The following is a 20,063-nucleotide window of genomic DNA, read 5'->3' on the forward strand; positions in this document are numbered from 1 at the left end:
AAAATTCCTCCCATCAAGAGCATTCCTTAAGGAATTCTATTATAATATGAATTTCTTTTCTATTGACGAATAACTATAATCAGAATTCAATCATATCTATAATATATCTTACCTAATTAAAGCCATATAATCTAACACACTTTTCGTTCCTCTTAGATGATTGTCTCCTCTTTCCGATCAACTCTTCAGTTGTCACTGCATATTTTGTTAGAGTTATTTGTATCTGCAGCTTATTTTGGTAAAACCTAGTAATTATGGTTGATTGAGTTGATAGAATCCTAATTGTTAGTAAATAAATTTTGGAACAAATGCACCTGATTGAGATGATAGAACCTAGTAATTGATCCTATTTCATCCATTTAGTATGTGTATATATTTATAGAATTTTGATTTTGGAACAATCATATTTGATTTCATTTGTTGTGGCACTTGCGTTGCAGAACTATCCTTCAAGTGAGAACACCACCAAAATGGCAATTTAATGCACAAGAATGTCTTGAAATATTAGTGAGAAATATTTTAAAAATAAACTATTTAGTAGATATTTATAAAAGATTTGATATAGTGATGATGATTTTGACATTATCGACTTTTGTTAGTTACATATTTTATATCTATTTGTTTGTTCTTTGTTTTGTCAAACCAACTATACTTCACCCCTATATTATTATCTTATATTGATGATGTGAAATTCATTGATTAACTATAATTAGATAATAACTTTTTATTCTTACATAGATCATTTATTCCAATTATCAATGGTTAGATGAAAAAAAAAATTAAAGATTGAGAATAGCATCAAGATGATTATATATCTTACAGGGTATGTATCGATATTGATAATAAGCTAAATATTTTCTTTACGTACATATGAAAAAAAGTTTAATATATATTAATTTTAATTTTGATTCTTAATTTTATTATTTTTTAGGATATAATTATGAATAAAAATCAAATATGGAGCCTCATAGGATAAAACGTAATTATCGAGATTTTTTTTGGATAAATTGTCAAAGAAAAAAAAGAAAAGAAAAAAGAAAGCAGAACAACAACAGAAGGGGAGGGGCAAAAATTAATGTGGGCTAAAAGAGACTAAAAGGAGATAGAAATAGGAATAGCTCCAACGCCCGGCTCGAGCTCCGAACGGCTTCTGGAGAACGATAAAAAGAACGAAGAAGAAGAAGAGAAGACGGAGCGGGTGTTGTTCGAGGAAGAAAGCGAGCAGTTTGGTCTCCAAAAGGCGCCCCTTTTGCTCCCTTTCTCCACCTCTTGGTCGTATCAAACCAATCCGTAAGTTTCCCTTTTCCTTCATGTTGTCGAGATCTCAATCTCTTTGGTCCATTCACTTGATCTGGGAAACGGCATCTTTTTTTTTGTTTAGCTGAAGAAATCTAAGGTTTATATTGATCTGGGGCATAAAAAATTGGTTTTTTCCCCGTCTTTTTAATTTTTCGGTTGTGTAAGGGATCAGAAGATTGCGAAGCCAGCTAGTGAGTAGAGTTTGGATCTTTTAGCCGAGTTTTCTGTATGTTGGCTAATTTTTGTGATGGGTGTTTGATTCTGATGACATGAAATTTGTATTCTTTCTTTCCTTTTGCCCTTCCTGCTTTTTCTCTCTGAGGCCTTCAATGAGGCGGAATCTTATTCGTTGGGAAGGTCGCATTTTTCTCCGTCCCGATTGGTGATTCGTCGCATATGGTTGTTCGGCATATCGAAGGACAACAAAAGAGTCAAATTTTATGAATTTTATGTCCAATTTCGATCTTTATGAGTTGCCTATTCTCAGATTCTGGATCTCGTCTCAGCATAACATCACATAGGTTGCAATTTTTTATCCTGAATCGGGCTTATTTCTTTTTTATAGTCTAATTTGAAGCTTCAATCATACCTTGGGAAGGGAGGAATATATTTCGGTGGTTACCAGTTGGAAATCTTGATCTTTGATTTGATTTGGGCTTGGGAGATATGTTGGAAAACGATTCAGACTTCATCTCGAGGGTGCTTCAGAGCTCTTCGGAACAGGAATCCAATTGGATTTGCGTGGACTACGACTTCCTGGAGTCCTCGGGCAACAAGAAGCGCCCACTGGATGAGGAGGTGGAAGAACAGGAACAGGAGGATCAGGTTAAAAGGAAGAAGTCACCGCAGCATCCCGATACCCCTGATATCAAAGACGTGCAGCACGCTCTGGAAAATTCTGATAACCATGGAAATGATGTGGACTATAATGACCCAAGCACCTTCATCAATCCTCTTGACAGGGAACTGACAATTAGCTGTCTTCTTCACCTCTCCCGGTCCTATTATGGTACTGTGGCATGCATCAACAGTTCCTTCTGCTCGCTCATCCGAAGTGGGGAGCTCTACCAGCTGCGCCGTCAGATGGAGATCGCCGAGCACTGGGTCTACTTCTCTTGTAGTGTCCTTGAGTGGGAGGCATATGATCCCTACCGTGCATGCTGGATTACTGTTCCTAAGATGCCACCTACCGAGAGCTTCATGTGTTCAGATAAGGAGTCCCTTGCCGTGGGCACTGATCTCCTTGTTTTTGGGAGGGAGCTTAATTCCTACATTGTTCTTAGATATAGCATTTTGACTAACTCTTGGTCCCCTGGTGTAGTAATGAATTCACCTAGGTGTTTGTTCGGATCTGCTAGCCTTGGAGAGAAAGCTATTGTGGCTGGTGGTACCAATGCCCAGGGTGACATACTTAGCTCTGCGGAGCTTTACAATTCTGAGACACAGACTTGGGAGACCTTACCTAGTATGAACAAGGCTCGGAAGATGTGTTCAGGAGTGTTCATGGATAGAAAATTCTATGTCATTGGTGGCATGGATAGTAATAAGGAGATGCTTACCTGTGGAGAAGAGTATGACTTGGCGAGAGGCTCTTGGAGGGTAATTCCTAATATGTCTGCTGGTCTCAATGGTGCCAGTGGTGCACCACCACTTGTAGCTGTGGTGAACAATGATCTTTATGCAGCTCATTATGCTGATAAGGAGGTGAGGAAATACAATAAGGATAATAATGCATGGGTGACATTGGGAAAATTACCTGAGAGATCTGTTTCAGTGAATGGTTGGGGCCTCGCATTCCGTGCATGTGGTGAATGGCTAATTGTTATCGGCGGGCCAAGAGGATCTCATGGAGGGATAATTGAGCTCAATTCTTGGATTCCAAATGAAGGGCCACCCGAATGGAATATGATTGCAAGCAAGCATTCAGGAAGCTTTGTTTATAATTGTGCTGTGATGGGCTGCTGATTTCTCCGATTCATCTTGCCTGTATTTTGCAATTCCTGGAAGGATGCACAATATTGGCTTATTAGAGGTGCATAAAATACTGATTCTGCTTAATGGATATCATTTTCCTTTAGATAAGTTCAAATTTATCTGAAGATCCAACTGAGTTTTCCTGTCCATGTAATTTCCAAGTTCCATAATTTTTTACTTCAATCTCACCCCTCGTGTGTTTTGAATTTGGAAGCCCGGCCGTATTTTTGAAAATATGGTATCATGTAAAAGAATGTTAGGTTAATAATTGGAGGCAGCCAAGTATTTTGATCAACTAAGCCCCCTGATGAAGTTTTTGTTTTTAGTTATTATTTAAATGAAACTTATCTGGTGCCTCTTGTGGGAAAGAAATTGTGATTCTCATATGTGCTTCTAATAGCTCTATTTTGATGGTTATTGTATCAAGGGATGAACAAGATTTCACCATAAACAGCATAGTTTTGTAGCATGATTTCTTGAACCTTTTTTTGTGACATGTTCTTCTAAATTTGCTTTTGTATGATGGACATTGTATCAGCAGATGCTAACACTATTAATGTTACACCATTATTTGTCTATTTTAACTAACATGGTTACTTGAATGCTTCAAATTATCAATCTCTTCTTAAAGGTGATGATTTGGTCACTTAATAGTTTTTCTTGGCAGTCTCAGTGGCAGATCAAAATCATGTAGGTGACATATGGTATTTTAATTTCTTCTCTGAACTATTGTCACCAGCTATCAAAGTTTAATTGAAAAACAAGTGTAATTAAAAATGATATTTGAGTTTGGGAATTGATTACTGTAAGATCTGAATAGTGGATCTCAAAAGTCCCATCGGGCACTAGCTATATTTTGTTTTAAATAATTTATCTTATGTCATTATCAGATAGTTTAAAAGTCAATATAAAGCCTTTGTTACTTGTTGGTATGTGATCAATTTTCACATCTTTTTTGATGACTATATAGCGAAAACTTGCATATTTTGGCACTGCCGGTGAAACTGAATCAACTTCAGAACATCAGCTGTCGCAAAATCATCTGTACAGGGAAAACAAAGCTATTTAGTAACTGTTTCACATATTTTTTTCCTTTGTAATTTGCTTAAGTATGATGAGCTTTGTATCTTCTGAAACTTCCTCTTTCATTTTCATTTCATTTTTCTCTTTGATGTGTGATTGCTTCCTTATCTATAAAATTCTTCCAAAGACAATAATCCCACCTCACCCAATTCCCATTATATATTTTTATTCATTTTATGTGCTTTATTCCTCTGTGAAATATATGAGTAGTTTTGCTTCTAAATTGCTTATGATGCTGGGAGAGGCGATTTTGCCTTGCCCTGTTTGAGGGGTTTCTTCCCATCTGTTCTATTATAAATACTGTTATCAGCTTGTCATTTGATTATTCTGATACTTGGTCTGGTTTTCTCTCAGTTGCTTACATTCATCAGTACAGCTTACATTTCACTTGAAATCTGTCTTATTTGAACTTTCTGTTGGAGAATTTTGCTTCTAGTAACTTTTGATGTTTGCTTTGGCGAGCTTTGTACACTGGGCCTCCCTGCTGTTTTCGTTTTTTTTTTCCTTTTAATGTCTGCTTTTCTGGCAATTGTGTCTGAACATGTCAAATAGAAACTGCTTAACAAGATGACTTATGTTGTTAATATAATTAGATTATTAGTAAATAGATAAGCTCTACACATCTTGTTGTGTGTGTGTATGCACTATATTGACTGTCTTTCTTTCATTGTCTATTGTTGTTCTTGTTGTGCCTTTTTTTAAATTTTTTTGATGTTATGCAGGGTAGTGAACTTTTTCCTATGCTGAACGAATTTTAATCCAGGCCTAAATTCACATGATAGTTGAATCAAGCATAGAGGGGATTATATTGGTTAAAGATTTCATGGGGAAACTGATGTTGCAGTAAATGAACCAAGGCCTTAGATTCAGTCAAGACTTTGTCACCAGATTTGCTAAAATCTGGCAGCAGCTTATGAGTCGATCCTCGTCTTACATAAGGCAGCCAACAGTCTAATCTTCAGTTTGAGACAGAGAAAGGTATCAGTTGGGAGTACCCTGCTACAGAAGACTGGTAGGGTTTTAAGGCTTTCAAGTAGTTTATGTGCAGCAGAGTGGACAACGAGGAAAACCGAAGAATGATTCACATTGTAAGCAGAACATTCCAAAATGAGAGGTAAGGATGAAAATAAACAGAGACCGAGTCTGGTGGTTCCTAGTAATCCCAAGGATCACTAGCTCTGCACTTTGTGCATTGTCTCACATGATGGGGGATACAACATCACGCTCATTCCAAGAAGCTCAGTGAATTGCGTCTCATCATCAAGAAGAAAACAGAAATGATTAGTAAAGAGATTTGCAGGATAGGTGACTGAGAGAACCTGGCACATTCTGCGGCGTTGTACCTCATGGGAACTGCTATGCGCAGTCTCGCAGATGGAGCGGGCCGCGGTATGGATTGGTATCATCTATGGGTTTCGCGTCCCGTACGCCGCAAGGAGTCCTTCCTGGGTCAGGTGCGGCTTCTCCTACTCATCGTGTGATTGGCCGCCAGCGACCGGACTATCTTAAAGTACGACCCGGAGCAGCACCACCGTACCGGGCACCTCCGTTGAGTTGCGTGCTTCCTTTTCGGCGCTCCATCAAGCCCAACTGGCATCCCGCACGAATCACGATGACGTGCTCATGTACGCTTCCACTTCGTGAACCGCCCGCGTGACGCCCTAAGCGTTGTCTTGGCCGACCAAACACGGAAAGAACCCTTCCCATTGGTTAAAAATGATTGAGCCCGGACGGAACCGCCAATCAAAAGCATTAATCAAGTTTAGCTCCTAAAATTTGAAGGGTGCGAGTGTTTGATCTTCACTGGGCTTGTCTTAAGAACCTTTTCCACATCTCATTAGGAGAAATCTAGGATACCGTAATTTTGTTTTCTCAAAATCTTTTATAATATTTTTTATTATAATTAAAAAACAAAATAGTTGGTTCACATGTTGTTTATTCTCTATTGATTTAGAATATTTATGTGTCTTCAATTTCTATTTTCTACATTATGTATATAGAGACGATAATATTTAATATATTTTAAAGGTAGATTTGGAAAAAATATATAAAGTCAAATTCTCAAAAAATATTTCTAAGTTTAATAATTTCTTAAATAATGATTCAAGTTTGAAAAATTTTGGTAGTGCATTTGGATCACATAAAAAGATTATTTTATCTTTCATAAATTTTAAAATTATTTTGATAGAGCACCCGTTATCATTGCTTGCAATCCTCTCGTGACGGCCCATTACCGTCTTCAGCAACCTTGGCTGCTCCCCTCTACTCATAATCTCCATCGTAGGTCCAATGAGTTCTAGCAAGGGCTATTGGGCCTCCATCACTAAGTGAGTCTGATGAAGGGGCACAATTGAGATAGTGGAAGAGGGCGACTAACGGGTGAATGTGCAATCAAGGGTTGGATAGAGGGTAGTGATCGATGGGAGCATATTGATCATTTTAAAAAATAGAATACTTTGCAAGAATTTATCAAACTTGGGATGTCATTTGAGAAATTCTCAAACCTATGGACTTTTTTAGGAATTCACCCTATATATAATCTATTATGAAGTGAGATTAAAAGTAAAATTATATTACAAATATTTTGATCAAACCTTGTGATACAAAAGTCAATTAGTAAGATGTGCAACCTCATACAAAAATTATTCTTTAGAATATTCTTTATTTCGATAGCATTCTTCTCCGATTCTTTCTTGTTGAATCTCATATTTTGATGATAAAACAAAGTGATAAGTGTTTATGATTTAATCTGTGTTTTGAGTGATGTAGGATGTTACGATCAGGGAGATACAATTAAAGCAGGAAGAATCATGTTGGGTCGGAGGAAAACATATCAGAAGATTGGACGTCGGGCTAGAGGATCGGTCGATGTATCGACAGAAGGCTTCGGGCCATAGATTCGAGCATCGGGGCAAGAAGAACGGATATTGCACCAAGGATATCGGATTTACGGAAGTCAATTGGTCGATTGGGCAATAGGCCACAAGAGACGATGCGCCAAAGAATCGGACGAAGCGTCGATAGACCAATGACATGCCGGGCAACATGATTCATACTTAGTAATAATTATCTAGATCAAAGTGTATTTTTGTGTGTGCGGGATTAACTACGATAGCAAGACATAAAGCAAAATAAAGTCTCGGAGTCAAGAATGTGATTTCGTTGGGAGTTCGAGAGTTCATCGGAAGTTCTACTGGAACCAACCGAGAAGTCCAGGAGTTTGCCAAAGAAGCTCGTCGGAACTCGCCAAGAAGATCATCATGAAGTCTAGGAGCTTGTTGGGAGTCCGTCGGAACATTGTTGAGAGATCGTCGGAAGTTCGTCGAAAAATCACCGGAAGCTCGCAAGAAGAAATCGGACTTATCTTGCTTAGAATATGTCTTAGGAATTGTAGTTAGTATATAATTAGAGTTGGGATTAGGAGGTAATCCTATCAACTCTGTTAGGGGCTAACTGGGCCCGATGTTGGGCTAGTTTGGACCAGATTCAAGGCCCAACCAAGGTGCTGAAATCTTGGCCGGCGATGGCACCGCTTGGGGAACATCACCCTAGGAAATTTGGGTAGTGGTACCGCCCAAGCTAGGTGGTGGTACCACCGGCAATGCTGCCAGCGGTGGTTCTGTTAGGATAAAGAGTGGGGTCGGCACTAAGAGGGGGGTTGAATTAGTGTATCGGTAAAAATTACATCTTCAAAACTTCGTTGCGATTAAATCTGTTTATGTTGAAAATCGATTTCGGAAACTTAACTTGAAAGCATACGAAAGAGCATAGTGGATGTAAAGCAAGTAAAGAGGTTTGCTGTTAAAGTAAATTGCATAAATAAAATGCAAACCAGATTTTAGAGTGGTTCGGTTGTTATGACCTACATCCACTTCGCCGATTCCTCTTTCGTCGAGGCCACTAGCATCCACTATCGATCTTCCTTTAATAGGCGAATATCAACCTCCTTCTTACACCCCTCTTCTCCTTTTACTCGATTTAGTAGACAACCCTTACAAGCACACACTCCTCCTAAATAGAATTCTAAACTTAGACTATAGGAGGGGATTTCTCTAGTGATTGCAATAGCATTTTCTCATTTTTAAATACTCTGTGATTGTGTCTTTTAACCAGGGATGAGAGGGGTATTTATAGGCTTCAAGTTGATTCAAACTTGGAGCATAAAAATATCTCATCCCGGGTTTTCTAGGTTTGGGCAGTACCACCGCTTGTGTTAGTCTGACACTAAAACTGCACTGGGCGGTACCACTGCCCAATCTGGCGGTACCATCGCTTGCAGCCTCTCGGAGGCTGTGTTTGGGTGGTACCATCGCCCAGACCGACGGTACCATTGCCTGACATAGTCTCGGAGACTGTGCCACGATGGTGTCACCTCTTGGGGCACTATTTGAGCCTCTCATTGGGCCCAACACAGACCTTACATAGGCCCAACTGGTCCCTAATTGGGATGGCCCAAATCTAAACCTAATTATGTGCTAACTACGATTCCTAAGACATATTCTAAGCTAAACAAGTTCATAAGTCTAGTTTCTTCCGGTGAGCTTCAGGCGATCTTCTAACAAACTTTCGATGATCTCTCGGCAAGCTCTTGGACTTCACGATGGTCTTCTTGGCGAGTTTCGATGAGTTTCTTTGGCGAGCTCTGAGACTTCTTAGATGGTTCTGATAGAACTTCCGACGAATGTTTGGACTTCCGATGAACTCTCGAGCTCTCAACGAAATCACGTCCTTGACTCCGGGACTTTATTTTGCTTCATGTCTTGCTATCGTAGTTAATCATGCACATATAAAAAACATACTTCAATCTAGAAAATTAATACTAAGCATTAATCATGTTGTTCGGTATGTCATTGGTCCTTCGACGCTTCATCCGATTCTTCGACACATCGTCCTCTCCTGCGGCCTATTGCCCAATCGGCTAGTTGACTCCGCAACTCTGATATCCTTAGCGTAATATTTGCTTTTCTTGGCCTGATGCCCAAATCCATAGATCGAATCCTTCTATCGAAACGTCGACCGATCCTCCGGCCTGACGTCCAATCTTCTGACATGTTCCACCGGCCCAACATGATTCTTCTTGCTTTAATTATCTCATCCTCATCAAAGCATCCTACGTCACTCAAAACGTAGATCAAATCATAAACACTTATTAATTGGTTTCATCATCAAAATCCGAGATTCAACAATCTCCCTCTTTTTGATGATGACAACCATCTGATGACGGAGTTAACCTTAACTCCCGAAGTTTAAACAAACACCTCCTATCGATATGCTATATTGATAGAGACTCTTGGATTCAAAAATCTAAGCAAACATGCCATGTTAAAATCATGCATAACATCAAAATACTTCTCCCCCTTTGTCATCAACAAAAAGGAGAAGTGTGACTTTCATTTATTTGAGATACAAGTTTAACTCATTGCATGATAAACATAATCTCCATTTTTATCATCATGCAAGCTAGCAAAAAATCAGCAAGTGCTACATCATATTAGAACATGCAAGCTATCATGTTTTAGATATGCAAGGTAGTAAGATAGCATGTTCTACAACATTCAAGCTAGCAAAATTTTTCATCATTTTAGAAAGTGTAAGCTAGCAATTTTATATCACTTTACAACATGCATAATCACCAATCATCATTAATTTTAAAGATGTGCATGATTGCAAATTTTGTAAGTTAGCATGTTTTGCTTCTTGAGATAGGCAAGATAGCACTTTTGCTTATCTTGAGATTGTAAGCTAGTAATTCTTAGTGATGTTCAAGATAACAATTTCTACATCATGCAAGCTAGCAAAATTTTTTACATCATTAAAAAAAATATAAGCTAGCAATTTCAAGAAAACAACGTTTGCTTCTTGAAATATACAACTTAGCAATATTTGCTTCTCTTTTGAGATGAGCAAGCTAGCATATCTTTGCATCTTCTTGACTTGTGCAAGCTAGCTAGCTATCTCCTGTAACACCTCACTTAGTCCCACATGAGAAGTGGGCAATGACTATGATTGGCTTATATGGGCTTAATGAGTGTACTATGTTAACTCTTGCTTAAGCATTTTGGTCTGTGGTGAGTCGACCTAGCATATGGGTAGGGTGAGAGGGCTCGAGTATGAAAGGGTTACCCGTGGATGGAGCCGAGAACTCATCACGGTGTGGATCCACCATGAGTTAAACCTCACATGCTTATGTTGGGCTTTGACGAGGACGTCAAGCTAATGGACTAAAATGGAGTTATTGGCTAGTTGGTTTCGGGTCGTGACATCTCTCTTCTTTTTTATCTTTGTCAAAGTAAAGTATTAATCTTATTTGTATATCATTATATTTTCAAATTAAAACATGCACAATTTCAAAACCTTACATTTGTATCCTTACTTCATGCATGAGACAAATAAATCAATCACTATGGGCATATCATACATGATATTCAAGCATTCATGATACATCATTTTGCCAACAAATCATAGTATTTCAAATCATGATAGTATATAAATGTTAAATTATATTACATCCTATCATGCATGATCATAACTTCTCATTTGTTTGCATCAATATAAATTCATGAGTATTTCATGCATAATTTCATATCATCATAAAAAATATTAAGAGATTTTTGGTGATGAAATATATAAATCATGAAGACAAATTGTGAATATCAAGAGACATATTATAATTCTTTTTGGATAAATCAAATGGCAAAAAGAAAATATCATAGTAGACAATCTTGATTTATAAAATTTCAAGTTATAAATCATGAGAAATCAAGATCATGATTTCGATAAAATCCATTAAATTAATTATTTTCATAATCCATGAGATTCACAAAAGCATAATAAACATGGATTCATTAATGAAAAATCAAAATCAATTTCATAGTTCAAAAACTCATAACATAGGAATCGAGAAATTTTCAAGAAATGTATTCCCCTTTTATTTCATACAAGCATGCCTTTGCTAAATAAAAACATTCATTATCATTTTAAAACCAAAAAAATTAAATTTCATCATGACAAGGATCAACAAGCCATAAATCATAAAAAATCATTATGCATAATTTCAAAATATAAACTCATTAAGTATGATATCAAATCTCTTAACATTTTCATTAAGACATTAAGTATGGCTTCATTGAACATAATGTTGAATAATTCTCAAAGATATCTAATCTTCTTTAGTTTCAATTTGTATGATTGACTTTATATTAGCATAGCCAAATATTTGTTCTTATATCAAAACTATGCATTATGTTTAAAATCAAAAACCAAGGACAAGATTCATCACAAAAATCATCAAGCCTTCCATACAAAAGTCATGCATCATCATTAAGCTTGATATCATTAGCACTTCGAATAAGAAAATTTAAAAAATTCATAAAAAGGGAACAAAACTAAATATGACATTAAAAAAAAAAACTTTAAAATCGAAAACCAAGGACAAGATTCATCACAAAAATCATCAAGCCTTCCATACAAAAGTCATGCATCATCATTAAGCTTGATATCATTAGCACTTCGAATAAGAAAATTTAAAAAATTCATAAAAAGGAACAAAACTAAATATGACATTAAAAAAAAAAAAACTTTAAAAGGACCAAATAATTTGCTATGAATGTAAGAAGTCGGGGCACTTTAAAAGTGAATGTCCCCAAATGAAGAAGAAGCAACCGAATAAGAAGAAAGCGCTAAAAGCTCCTTTGGACGATTCGAGCATATCTGAAGACGAAGAGCCAACCAACAAAGAAGTCACAAATTATGCTCTAGTGGCACTCAATGATGAGGTCAGTGACCTAAACAAATCTCATTTATCTTATGATGAATTACTTAATACTTTTAATGATTTGTTTGATGAATGTAAATTAGTTAGTAAAAAGTATAAATTATTAAAAAATAAGCATGCTTCTCTTGTTAGTGAATTAAATAGATTGAACATTGTGCATGATAATGTAATATTGCCTCCTTGTACCAAATGTGAAGAATTAGAGATGCTTAAAAGGGAGAATTTTCTATTATATGAAACCTTAGAAAAATTTGAAATAGGAAACAAATCCTTAAACATGATCATTGCAAAAAGGGATCATGTATATAGAAGAAATGGAATCCGCTTTGTGAGTAACACTCCCCAAAAGCTAATCATCTTTATTAAAGACCCAACTTTGCATGTTTCACCCTGAAACAAATGTAATTTTTATTACAAATATGGATATTATGCTCATAAATATCCATTTAAGAGGTATAGTCCACATAAGTTAATTTGGGTCCCTAAACGAACTTCAAATGACTCAATGCAAAATGACAAGTTAGGTAGATCTATTTATAAGGAACCCAAGGTAAAGTGGATACCTAAAAGGAAACTCCATTTCTTGAAGATATGTCTACAATCACAAGCTAGTAGCAAGAATGATCTCAAGGCATATGACCAGAGATCCAAAATACTTCATAAAGCTCTCTAGCCAAAATAATAAAGGAAAGAATATTAGAATTGGAACTATCAGTAACAAAATTGAAAATGCTTTATATTCAATGAAATCATGCTTGATGATTTAATGATGTAATGATTATTTGAAATCTTATGTTTTAGAATAATGTGTTACACATTTGATCTCGATGATTTTTGTAAAATCTTGGATTTTGGTTTTAAACGATGATGCATATTTTTATTTGGTACAAAAGACAAAGGCATATTTGTATAAAATAAATCACATAAATTGAAACATATAAAAAAGGGGAATGTATTATTCTTAAAAATGTCTCTATCCCTAAAATCTTATTGAGTTTTTCAATAAGAGTTTAATGAGTCTAAATATGTCACTTTGAATCTCTTGAAAATGATTTTGATGATTTGACGATTTAAATTTAAGTAAATTTGTATCCTAATCATGATATAGATTTCGCAACATTTGAAACTTGAGAATTCTTATGCATGAGTTCCTCTCTTATAGTTTCTAGATTTCTTGACTTTTTGTGTCTTCTTTTTCGAGATTATTTACTTTTATTCCTTTTCTTTGCAATTCACAAAAGAAAAGATCTAAATCATGGATCATTGGTATGCTTGATCTTTTATGAACTGATCATTTCTATAAGAATCCTTTATTCTTCTATTTATGAAAGTAGAACTTCTTTTCATGAAATGACTTGATATGATATTTACTCAAATGAGTGGTTGCACCACATAATTATGATCTTACTTATCTCAAAAGTAAAGAAGGCAAAAGTACTTGTTTGCTGCATCTCAAAAGAAGGGCTATAATGCTAGACAAAGAAAACAAATAGCGATAACTTGAGCAAAATAATGTACCGACGGTGGCACTGCTGGACTAGCGGTAGCACTGCTAGTAGTACACACTAGTTGTAGGTGGTAGCACTACCTAGCTGGTGGTACCACCGCCTGCAATCCTCTCCTATAAAATCCCTTTTAGGGATGACGGTAGAACCGCTCTCAACACTCACTATACCCCTCTAACATGTTTCACTACCCCTCATTCCTCGTACTCTTCCTCTAGAAACTCAAGAAAACCCTCATCCTTTGTAAATCTATGGATCAATCTCAACTTTTCAAGATATCACTACAAGGGTAATCCTCAAAACCTTTCTCTCAATTCATTGATAGATTTTGATTCTTATATGTAGTTCTCTCATTGATAATACGTGTAGTTTCATGGCATTTAGAAGATCATCAAAGGACAAAGGAAAGAGGAGATTAGATAAAACCTATGATACCATACTCTTTGATTTCCCTCAACTTGCCTTTAGATTCCCAACCTTTGAGTCTATAAGTGTTCATAAGGGAAAATTATAACATCCAACGTTTCTAAATTTTCGTATAAGTTTCTAATTGTAATATAAGTATCCATTTTAAATTCTATAGAAGAGCCTAAATATAAATCTGAGAACCTATTTATAAAATTTGGGGACCTATTTAAAAAAAATCTAAGGACCTACTTGTAAACCCTAAGGACCTAATCGTAAATATAAATAATACAAGGACTAAACTACAAAATATATAAAATAATAAATCCCACCGCCTAAGCCTCTCTGCCTTCGTTCTCAAGGAACCTAAGAAGGCAGCTTGTGTTGGAGAAGAGAGGAAGAGAGAAAGAAGAAGAAAGAAAAGAAAAGAAGAGAAATTTGGGGCTTTGGGTTTTTTTATTCAAATCTTCTCATTTAGGATTAAAATTCTCAAAGGCAAGTATTCTAACCCCATTCTATAGAAATATTAGTCTTTATTCTCATATTAATTCTAAATAATTTGAAAGATTTTAGCTTAAAACCTAATATTTCTCTTGTTATATACAAAACCATGAATCTGAAATTTTTTGGTAAACTTACCTCTATACATTGTTTGAGACATAACTTTTAACACCAAACTTGGATTTAGGCGAAACCTAATTCATTTGAAATTAGACTCTTAGATATTTTGATACTAAGATTGAAATATTTGGACACTGAATACCTACCCTAACTTCTATTTAAATTAACCCTACAGATTCTACAAAACAGGGACCGTAACTTCTAATCTTTGGATACTAAACTACTTATAAGTCCTGGTTGGAAATTCTGATTCATGCAAAACTTATTTTATTGGAAACTAAACTGATAGATATTTCTTTTGATACTTGGATTGAAATATTTAGAATCTAAATGCCTGCTCAGTTATCTATTGAATCAGACTCTATGAATTCTATAAAATAGAGATTTTATTTCATGACCTTTGGTTACCAAATTATTTGTAACTCTCTGTTAGAAACCTCAATTCATATAAAAATTATTTTATCTGAAAGAAGATTGAAATATGTTTCCAATAATACTTTTTTTAAGTAAATTGGAGCAAAACTGATAGTTTGAATTATTTGTTCAATGTGTCTCTCAAATTTTGCCAGAATCTAACTTTGGCCAATTTTGCCTTTTCTTGTTTCATTCTCTTTGAAATTTGATTTCATCTAGTATTTTTGCGAAAATTATACCACATGTGTTAGCTTGGAATCCTTATATACTCTTGTCCTTAATTTTTTTATAATACTTGAAACCGATTATGTAAAGTTTATGTTGTATTACATTGTTTCATATGGGCACATATATGTTTCATTATTCTACATGTGCTTTCGATATGTGCCAAAATCCTTGTATGCTCTTGCCTTTATTTTCTTTCAAATTTGAATACAATTACGAAAGATTATATTTGCATTGTATTAACTCATAAAGGCACATATGCATTTTGTTGTTCTACATGTACTTCTGATATGTGCTAATTTTATTGTTTACACTATCATTTTATACTATGGTGTTTGTGGGATACTGTGAATCTTTGCCAGAAATGGTAAATAGAGTTATGCATAGAGCTCGTGATGCTCTGCCAACTCCCTTTGACTTCACCCAGACGTGGGTGGATGGAGTTCCCAAACATGAAAGACTTCTTTTTGGTGGTCATCCAGAAATAGATGAATCATATTCTATCTATGATCCCACTGCACCTTCTATGTGTTTGATATGATATCCAGAGCTTTGGTTATATATTTATGTATGTGCTTTAGATAAGAATAAAATGAATGTAACATCAAATATGACGTATGAGCTTTTGTTTTGTATTTGTTCTTTGATATGCTCCGAAATAGTTCATATGTCATTGATATATTCTGAAATGCTTCTTATGCCTCTAAAATATTCATACGCCATTCATATGCTTTGATATATTTCATATACCATTGATATATTCTGAAATATTTTATTTGTCATTGATATGTTCCGAAACACTTCATACGTCATTGATAAGCTTCAAAATGTTTCATTTGTCATTGATATGCTATGGAACATTTCATACGCTATTGATATACTCCGATTACTTTTTATTTCATTTGTTATGAACCAAATATGTTTGATTGAAATGACATTTGTGATTCTATATCTAATAAGATTATATCTATGAATTCTTGTATTCTGCCTTGAATTTTGATACCTTATTTGTTTGAAAACTATTCTCTTTTGCCATAGATATATTAGTCGCTTGCTGAGCTTTATATGCTCACTCTATTGCTATATAAATTTTTTAGGATAGCTTGTCACTTGTTAAAATGTTAAAGTTGGGATGAGGCAGTGGAAAGCTAGAAGATTTTGGGCAGATCTTTATTAGTAGATATATTTTTGTTGTATAAGTATACTTTTTGTCTAATGAAATATTGACGGTAAATCTAAACTTATGGGTTTTGTAAAAGTTTAAAGGACCTCTCATGTTTAGGATTCTAGAATGTTAAGTTTAATTCGTGTAATAATATGAACTTATGGTAAATGTTAGTTTTGTGATTGTATAGATTCCTACACTTGTGGATTTATGTTGCGATTATTGTTTTGGTGAGTTGGCTTTAGATTTTAAGAATCATTGAGTGATATATTATATGATTATAAAATGCAAAAGTTTTATGGATTGTTAGATGTTTGAATATTTTTAGTATCCTCAAATGTTAGTTTAGATCCTGGATTGATTTGTGACAAAATTTTAATATTATCGATTTAAGGGGCATGACAAAAATATGTAGATCTAGAAGAATTGAGTAATTTAGAACCAATTCAATGGTTTGCCAATGTAGATGTCCTTCCAATTCTTCAAATAAGTGAACCCATTTATCTTAGACTTATTCGCTTGTTTTACAACAACTTTCATGTTGATGAAAACGATATGGTATTGCATACCCATTACGGATAGTGTAATTTACAATCTTATAGGAATTCCTGAAAACAGAATAGGTTGCTACTTTAGAGGACAATGGGACATTGAATCAGTTGGGGTTACATATTCTGAGGCATTAGACACTATATTTGGTAACCCAAATTTGTCCATCGTTCCAAAAAGTTATAAACATTTGCTATCCTTTAGCACAAAATTGCTTCATCATATTGTGATAAGTATCATACTTCCAAAACAATACCAATATGATGAAGTTAGTCAAATAGAATTAGGAACAATGTATTGGATTATGGTAAGACATGACAACTATTTTGGATATCTGATACAACAAAACATGATTGAACTCTCAACAAAAGATATGATGCTTACACATGGTGGTTTAATTACTAGACTAATGCATGCACATGACATAGTTATTCCATCTGACGAAGAAACCTTAAAACTAGAACGATTCAATGTCATCAATAAAAATATATTAAGGAGATTAAGATGCATAGTAAGAAGTAGAATTTGGACTAGATTATCTAGGATAAGGAAAGTCAATCTCCTCCTACTAGTCCTTTTGAGGTAGCACCTCCAACAAAACCAACACCCTCCTCATCTACCGATTCCATAGTAACTCGACTAGATTGAATTGAACTACGTCAAGATCAAATCTTAACCAAGATGCAGCAAATTCATCAACAACTTGACACTTTGTTTAGACATTTTAATTTACCACTATCGAAATAGTTTGTATATTTCTCCTTTCTTTTTGTTGATGCAGAAGAAAACTCAATAGTACCCTGATAATGCTATACTCTTACATGTACCTTTCGATGTTAAGTGTTTTTCAATATTATGATGCACTTATTAATGATGTTATAATGCATATAATACTCTAAGAATTAGGCATGCTAAATCTTCCAAATGCATGAATTCCTTTTTCAGATTTCTCGATTCTTCATAACTTGAATTTTCTTTTTAAATCGAGATCGTTTTTCTATTTGCAAAAGAAGAGCCTTGATTCATGGATTTTTTGATTTATAACTTGATCTTTTATCAATTCCTATGAATCCTTTCTTTTTGCTAAAATAGAAGCTTAATTCAATGAAATTCATTTATTTTGGATTTGACTTGGTTCAAATCCTTTCAAGAATTTGGTGCTTGATTTTTTTTTATGGAGAATGAATTCCTCCCTTACTCTTCTTCTTCTTCTTCTTCTTCTTCTTCTTATTTTTTTTTTATGATAAAGGAAAAAAGAAACTTGCACTTCTTAAGAAGAACTAAAAAGCTACTAAGCAAAAATGCTAGCTTCTCATTTTTAATGCAAAGTTTTTGCTTAACTTCTCATTTTTGCTAGCTTGGATAAATTGTGTAAAACTTACTTGACATGCTTTTAAACACTTGTATTGTTGAATGATTATCCTTTTTGTTGATGACAAAAAGGGAAAAATAGTATCAGAGTAAAATGATGAATGTTTAGTATCATGATCAAAATGTTGATATAATGCATGAAGTGATAAATGCTTAAAAATTTTAATGTCTAAGCATCATGAATGTTATGTCTAAAATGATATATGTTTGAGTATCATGTATGGTATACCCATAGTGATGATTGATTTATTTTTAGTATCATGCAAGAAGTAAGGATGAAATGTAAGGTTTTAAAATTATGCATGTTTTAATTTGAAACTATAATGATGCATAAACATATTGAAATTTTGATATGATATATTGCATTTGATCACTATGATTGAAAGTGTTTAACTTGAATTTAAAGGTTATGATTCCTTTAAAATTCAAGTTTGCTTTATCTCAATGTGGCATATAGATAGGGGGACTTAAGGTTAACTCCGTCATCAATTGGTTGTCATCATAAAAAAGGGAGAGATTGTTGAATCTCGGATTTTGATGATGAAATCAATTGATAAATGATCTAATTCATATGTTGAGATAAGTGTTGCAGGATTAACTACGATAATGGATAAGGCATAAAACAGATATTGGGCTGGAGTCAAAGATCGAATGATATGTCAAAGATTCGAACGATGTGCCGGAAGCTCGTCGAGAGTTCGTCGGGAGTTCACCGAGAGCTCCTCGGGAGTTTGTCAAAAGCTCCCTGAGAGTTCATTAGGAGTTCATTGAGATTTCATCAGTAGTTCGCCAAGAGTTTGTTAGGAGTTCGCCAAAAGCATGTTGAAAAGTTCGCCGGAAGTTCATCGAGACTTCGCCGGAAGAACAATTGACATACCAAATAAAAATTACTTAGTTAATGCCTTAATTATCGTAGTTAGAACCGAGATTGAGTTATGATTGGGTGGTAATCCCAATAACTCAGTTAGGGGCCAACTGGGCCCAAAATAGGACTGAGTTGGACCAGATGGAAGGTATACTCAACCACTTGGAGCCTTGCCAAGCGGTGGCACCGCCCAAGGTAGGCAGTCGAATCGCTTGAGGCTCAGCCTCCCAAGTGGTTTCGGCGATGGTACCGCCCAAACTGGGCGATGGTACTACCAAAATTAGGTCGTGGTACTATCAACAGTTAATGCTATCAAGTGGTGGTACCGCTAGAGCTTAGTCTTCGAGGCTTTGTCAAGCGGTATTACCGCCCAGTGTAAGAGCACCTGGCGGTGGTACCGCCAGTACCCTGAAAATCCGAGAAGAGACACTTCTTGTCTCCAATTCTGAGACCATTAAAGCCTATAAATACCCCACTCCTTTCTGCATAAAAGGGTAACAAAGGATATAACAAAGTGTGAAAAAATCTTTGAGTGTTGGGGTGTAAAAGTGTTGTAAAAAGAGCTAAGAGTCCTCCTCTTCTTACTTCAGCTTTCTAATCATTAGAAAAGAGGTGTGAGGGTTGTCTTCTAAACCCGTGAAAAGGAGAAAGCCTTGTAAGAAGGTGGTTGGTCTTCATCTATTGAAGGAAGACTATTAGTGGACGCCCGTGACCTTAACGGAGAAGGAATTGGAAGTGGATGTAGGTCACAAAGAACGAACGACTATAAATCCGGTGTGTTTTTTTCTTATTGCTTTCTTTCACTACTTTGCT

The 20,063-nt window shown here is 35.2% G+C and overlaps 1 protein-coding gene across 2 annotated transcripts; it reads left to right on the top strand.

Moving 5' to 3' along the window:
* Nucleotides 1-1,084: 1,084 nt before the first annotated feature.
* On the top strand, nt 1,085-6,114 carry LOC135632763 (F-box/kelch-repeat protein SKIP11-like). 2 transcript variants are annotated; one of them, XR_010494774.1, is made up of 3 exons: nt 1,085-1,290; nt 1,865-3,331; nt 5,079-6,114. XR_010494774.1 is itself a non-coding variant. In XM_065141528.1 (2 exons), exon 2 carries the CDS (start codon nt 1,966-1,968, stop codon nt 3,262-3,264), a length of 1,299 nt encoding a protein of 432 aa, XP_064997600.1. In that variant the 5' UTR covers nt 1,085-1,290; nt 1,865-1,965; the 3' UTR covers nt 3,265-3,568. The 2 variants fall into 2 exon arrangements, 1 of the variants encoding a protein (XP_064997600.1); XM_065141528.1 differs by lacking the exon at nt 5,079-6,114 and having other exon boundaries at nt 1,865-3,568.
* Nucleotides 6,115-20,063: the final 13,949 nt, after the last annotated feature.

Source organism: Musa acuminata, chromosome BXJ3-3 (assembly GCF_036884655.1).
Source record: "Musa acuminata AAA Group cultivar baxijiao chromosome BXJ3-3, Cavendish_Baxijiao_AAA, whole genome shotgun sequence".
NCBI lineage: Eukaryota > Viridiplantae > Streptophyta > Magnoliopsida > Zingiberales > Musaceae > Musa > Musa acuminata.

Excerpts from the sequence above, each read along its gene's own strand:
- LOC135632763 (XM_065141528.1), top strand. The coding sequence starts at position 1,966 with ATGTTGGAAAACGATTCAGACTTCATCTCGAGGGTGCTTCAGAGCTCT.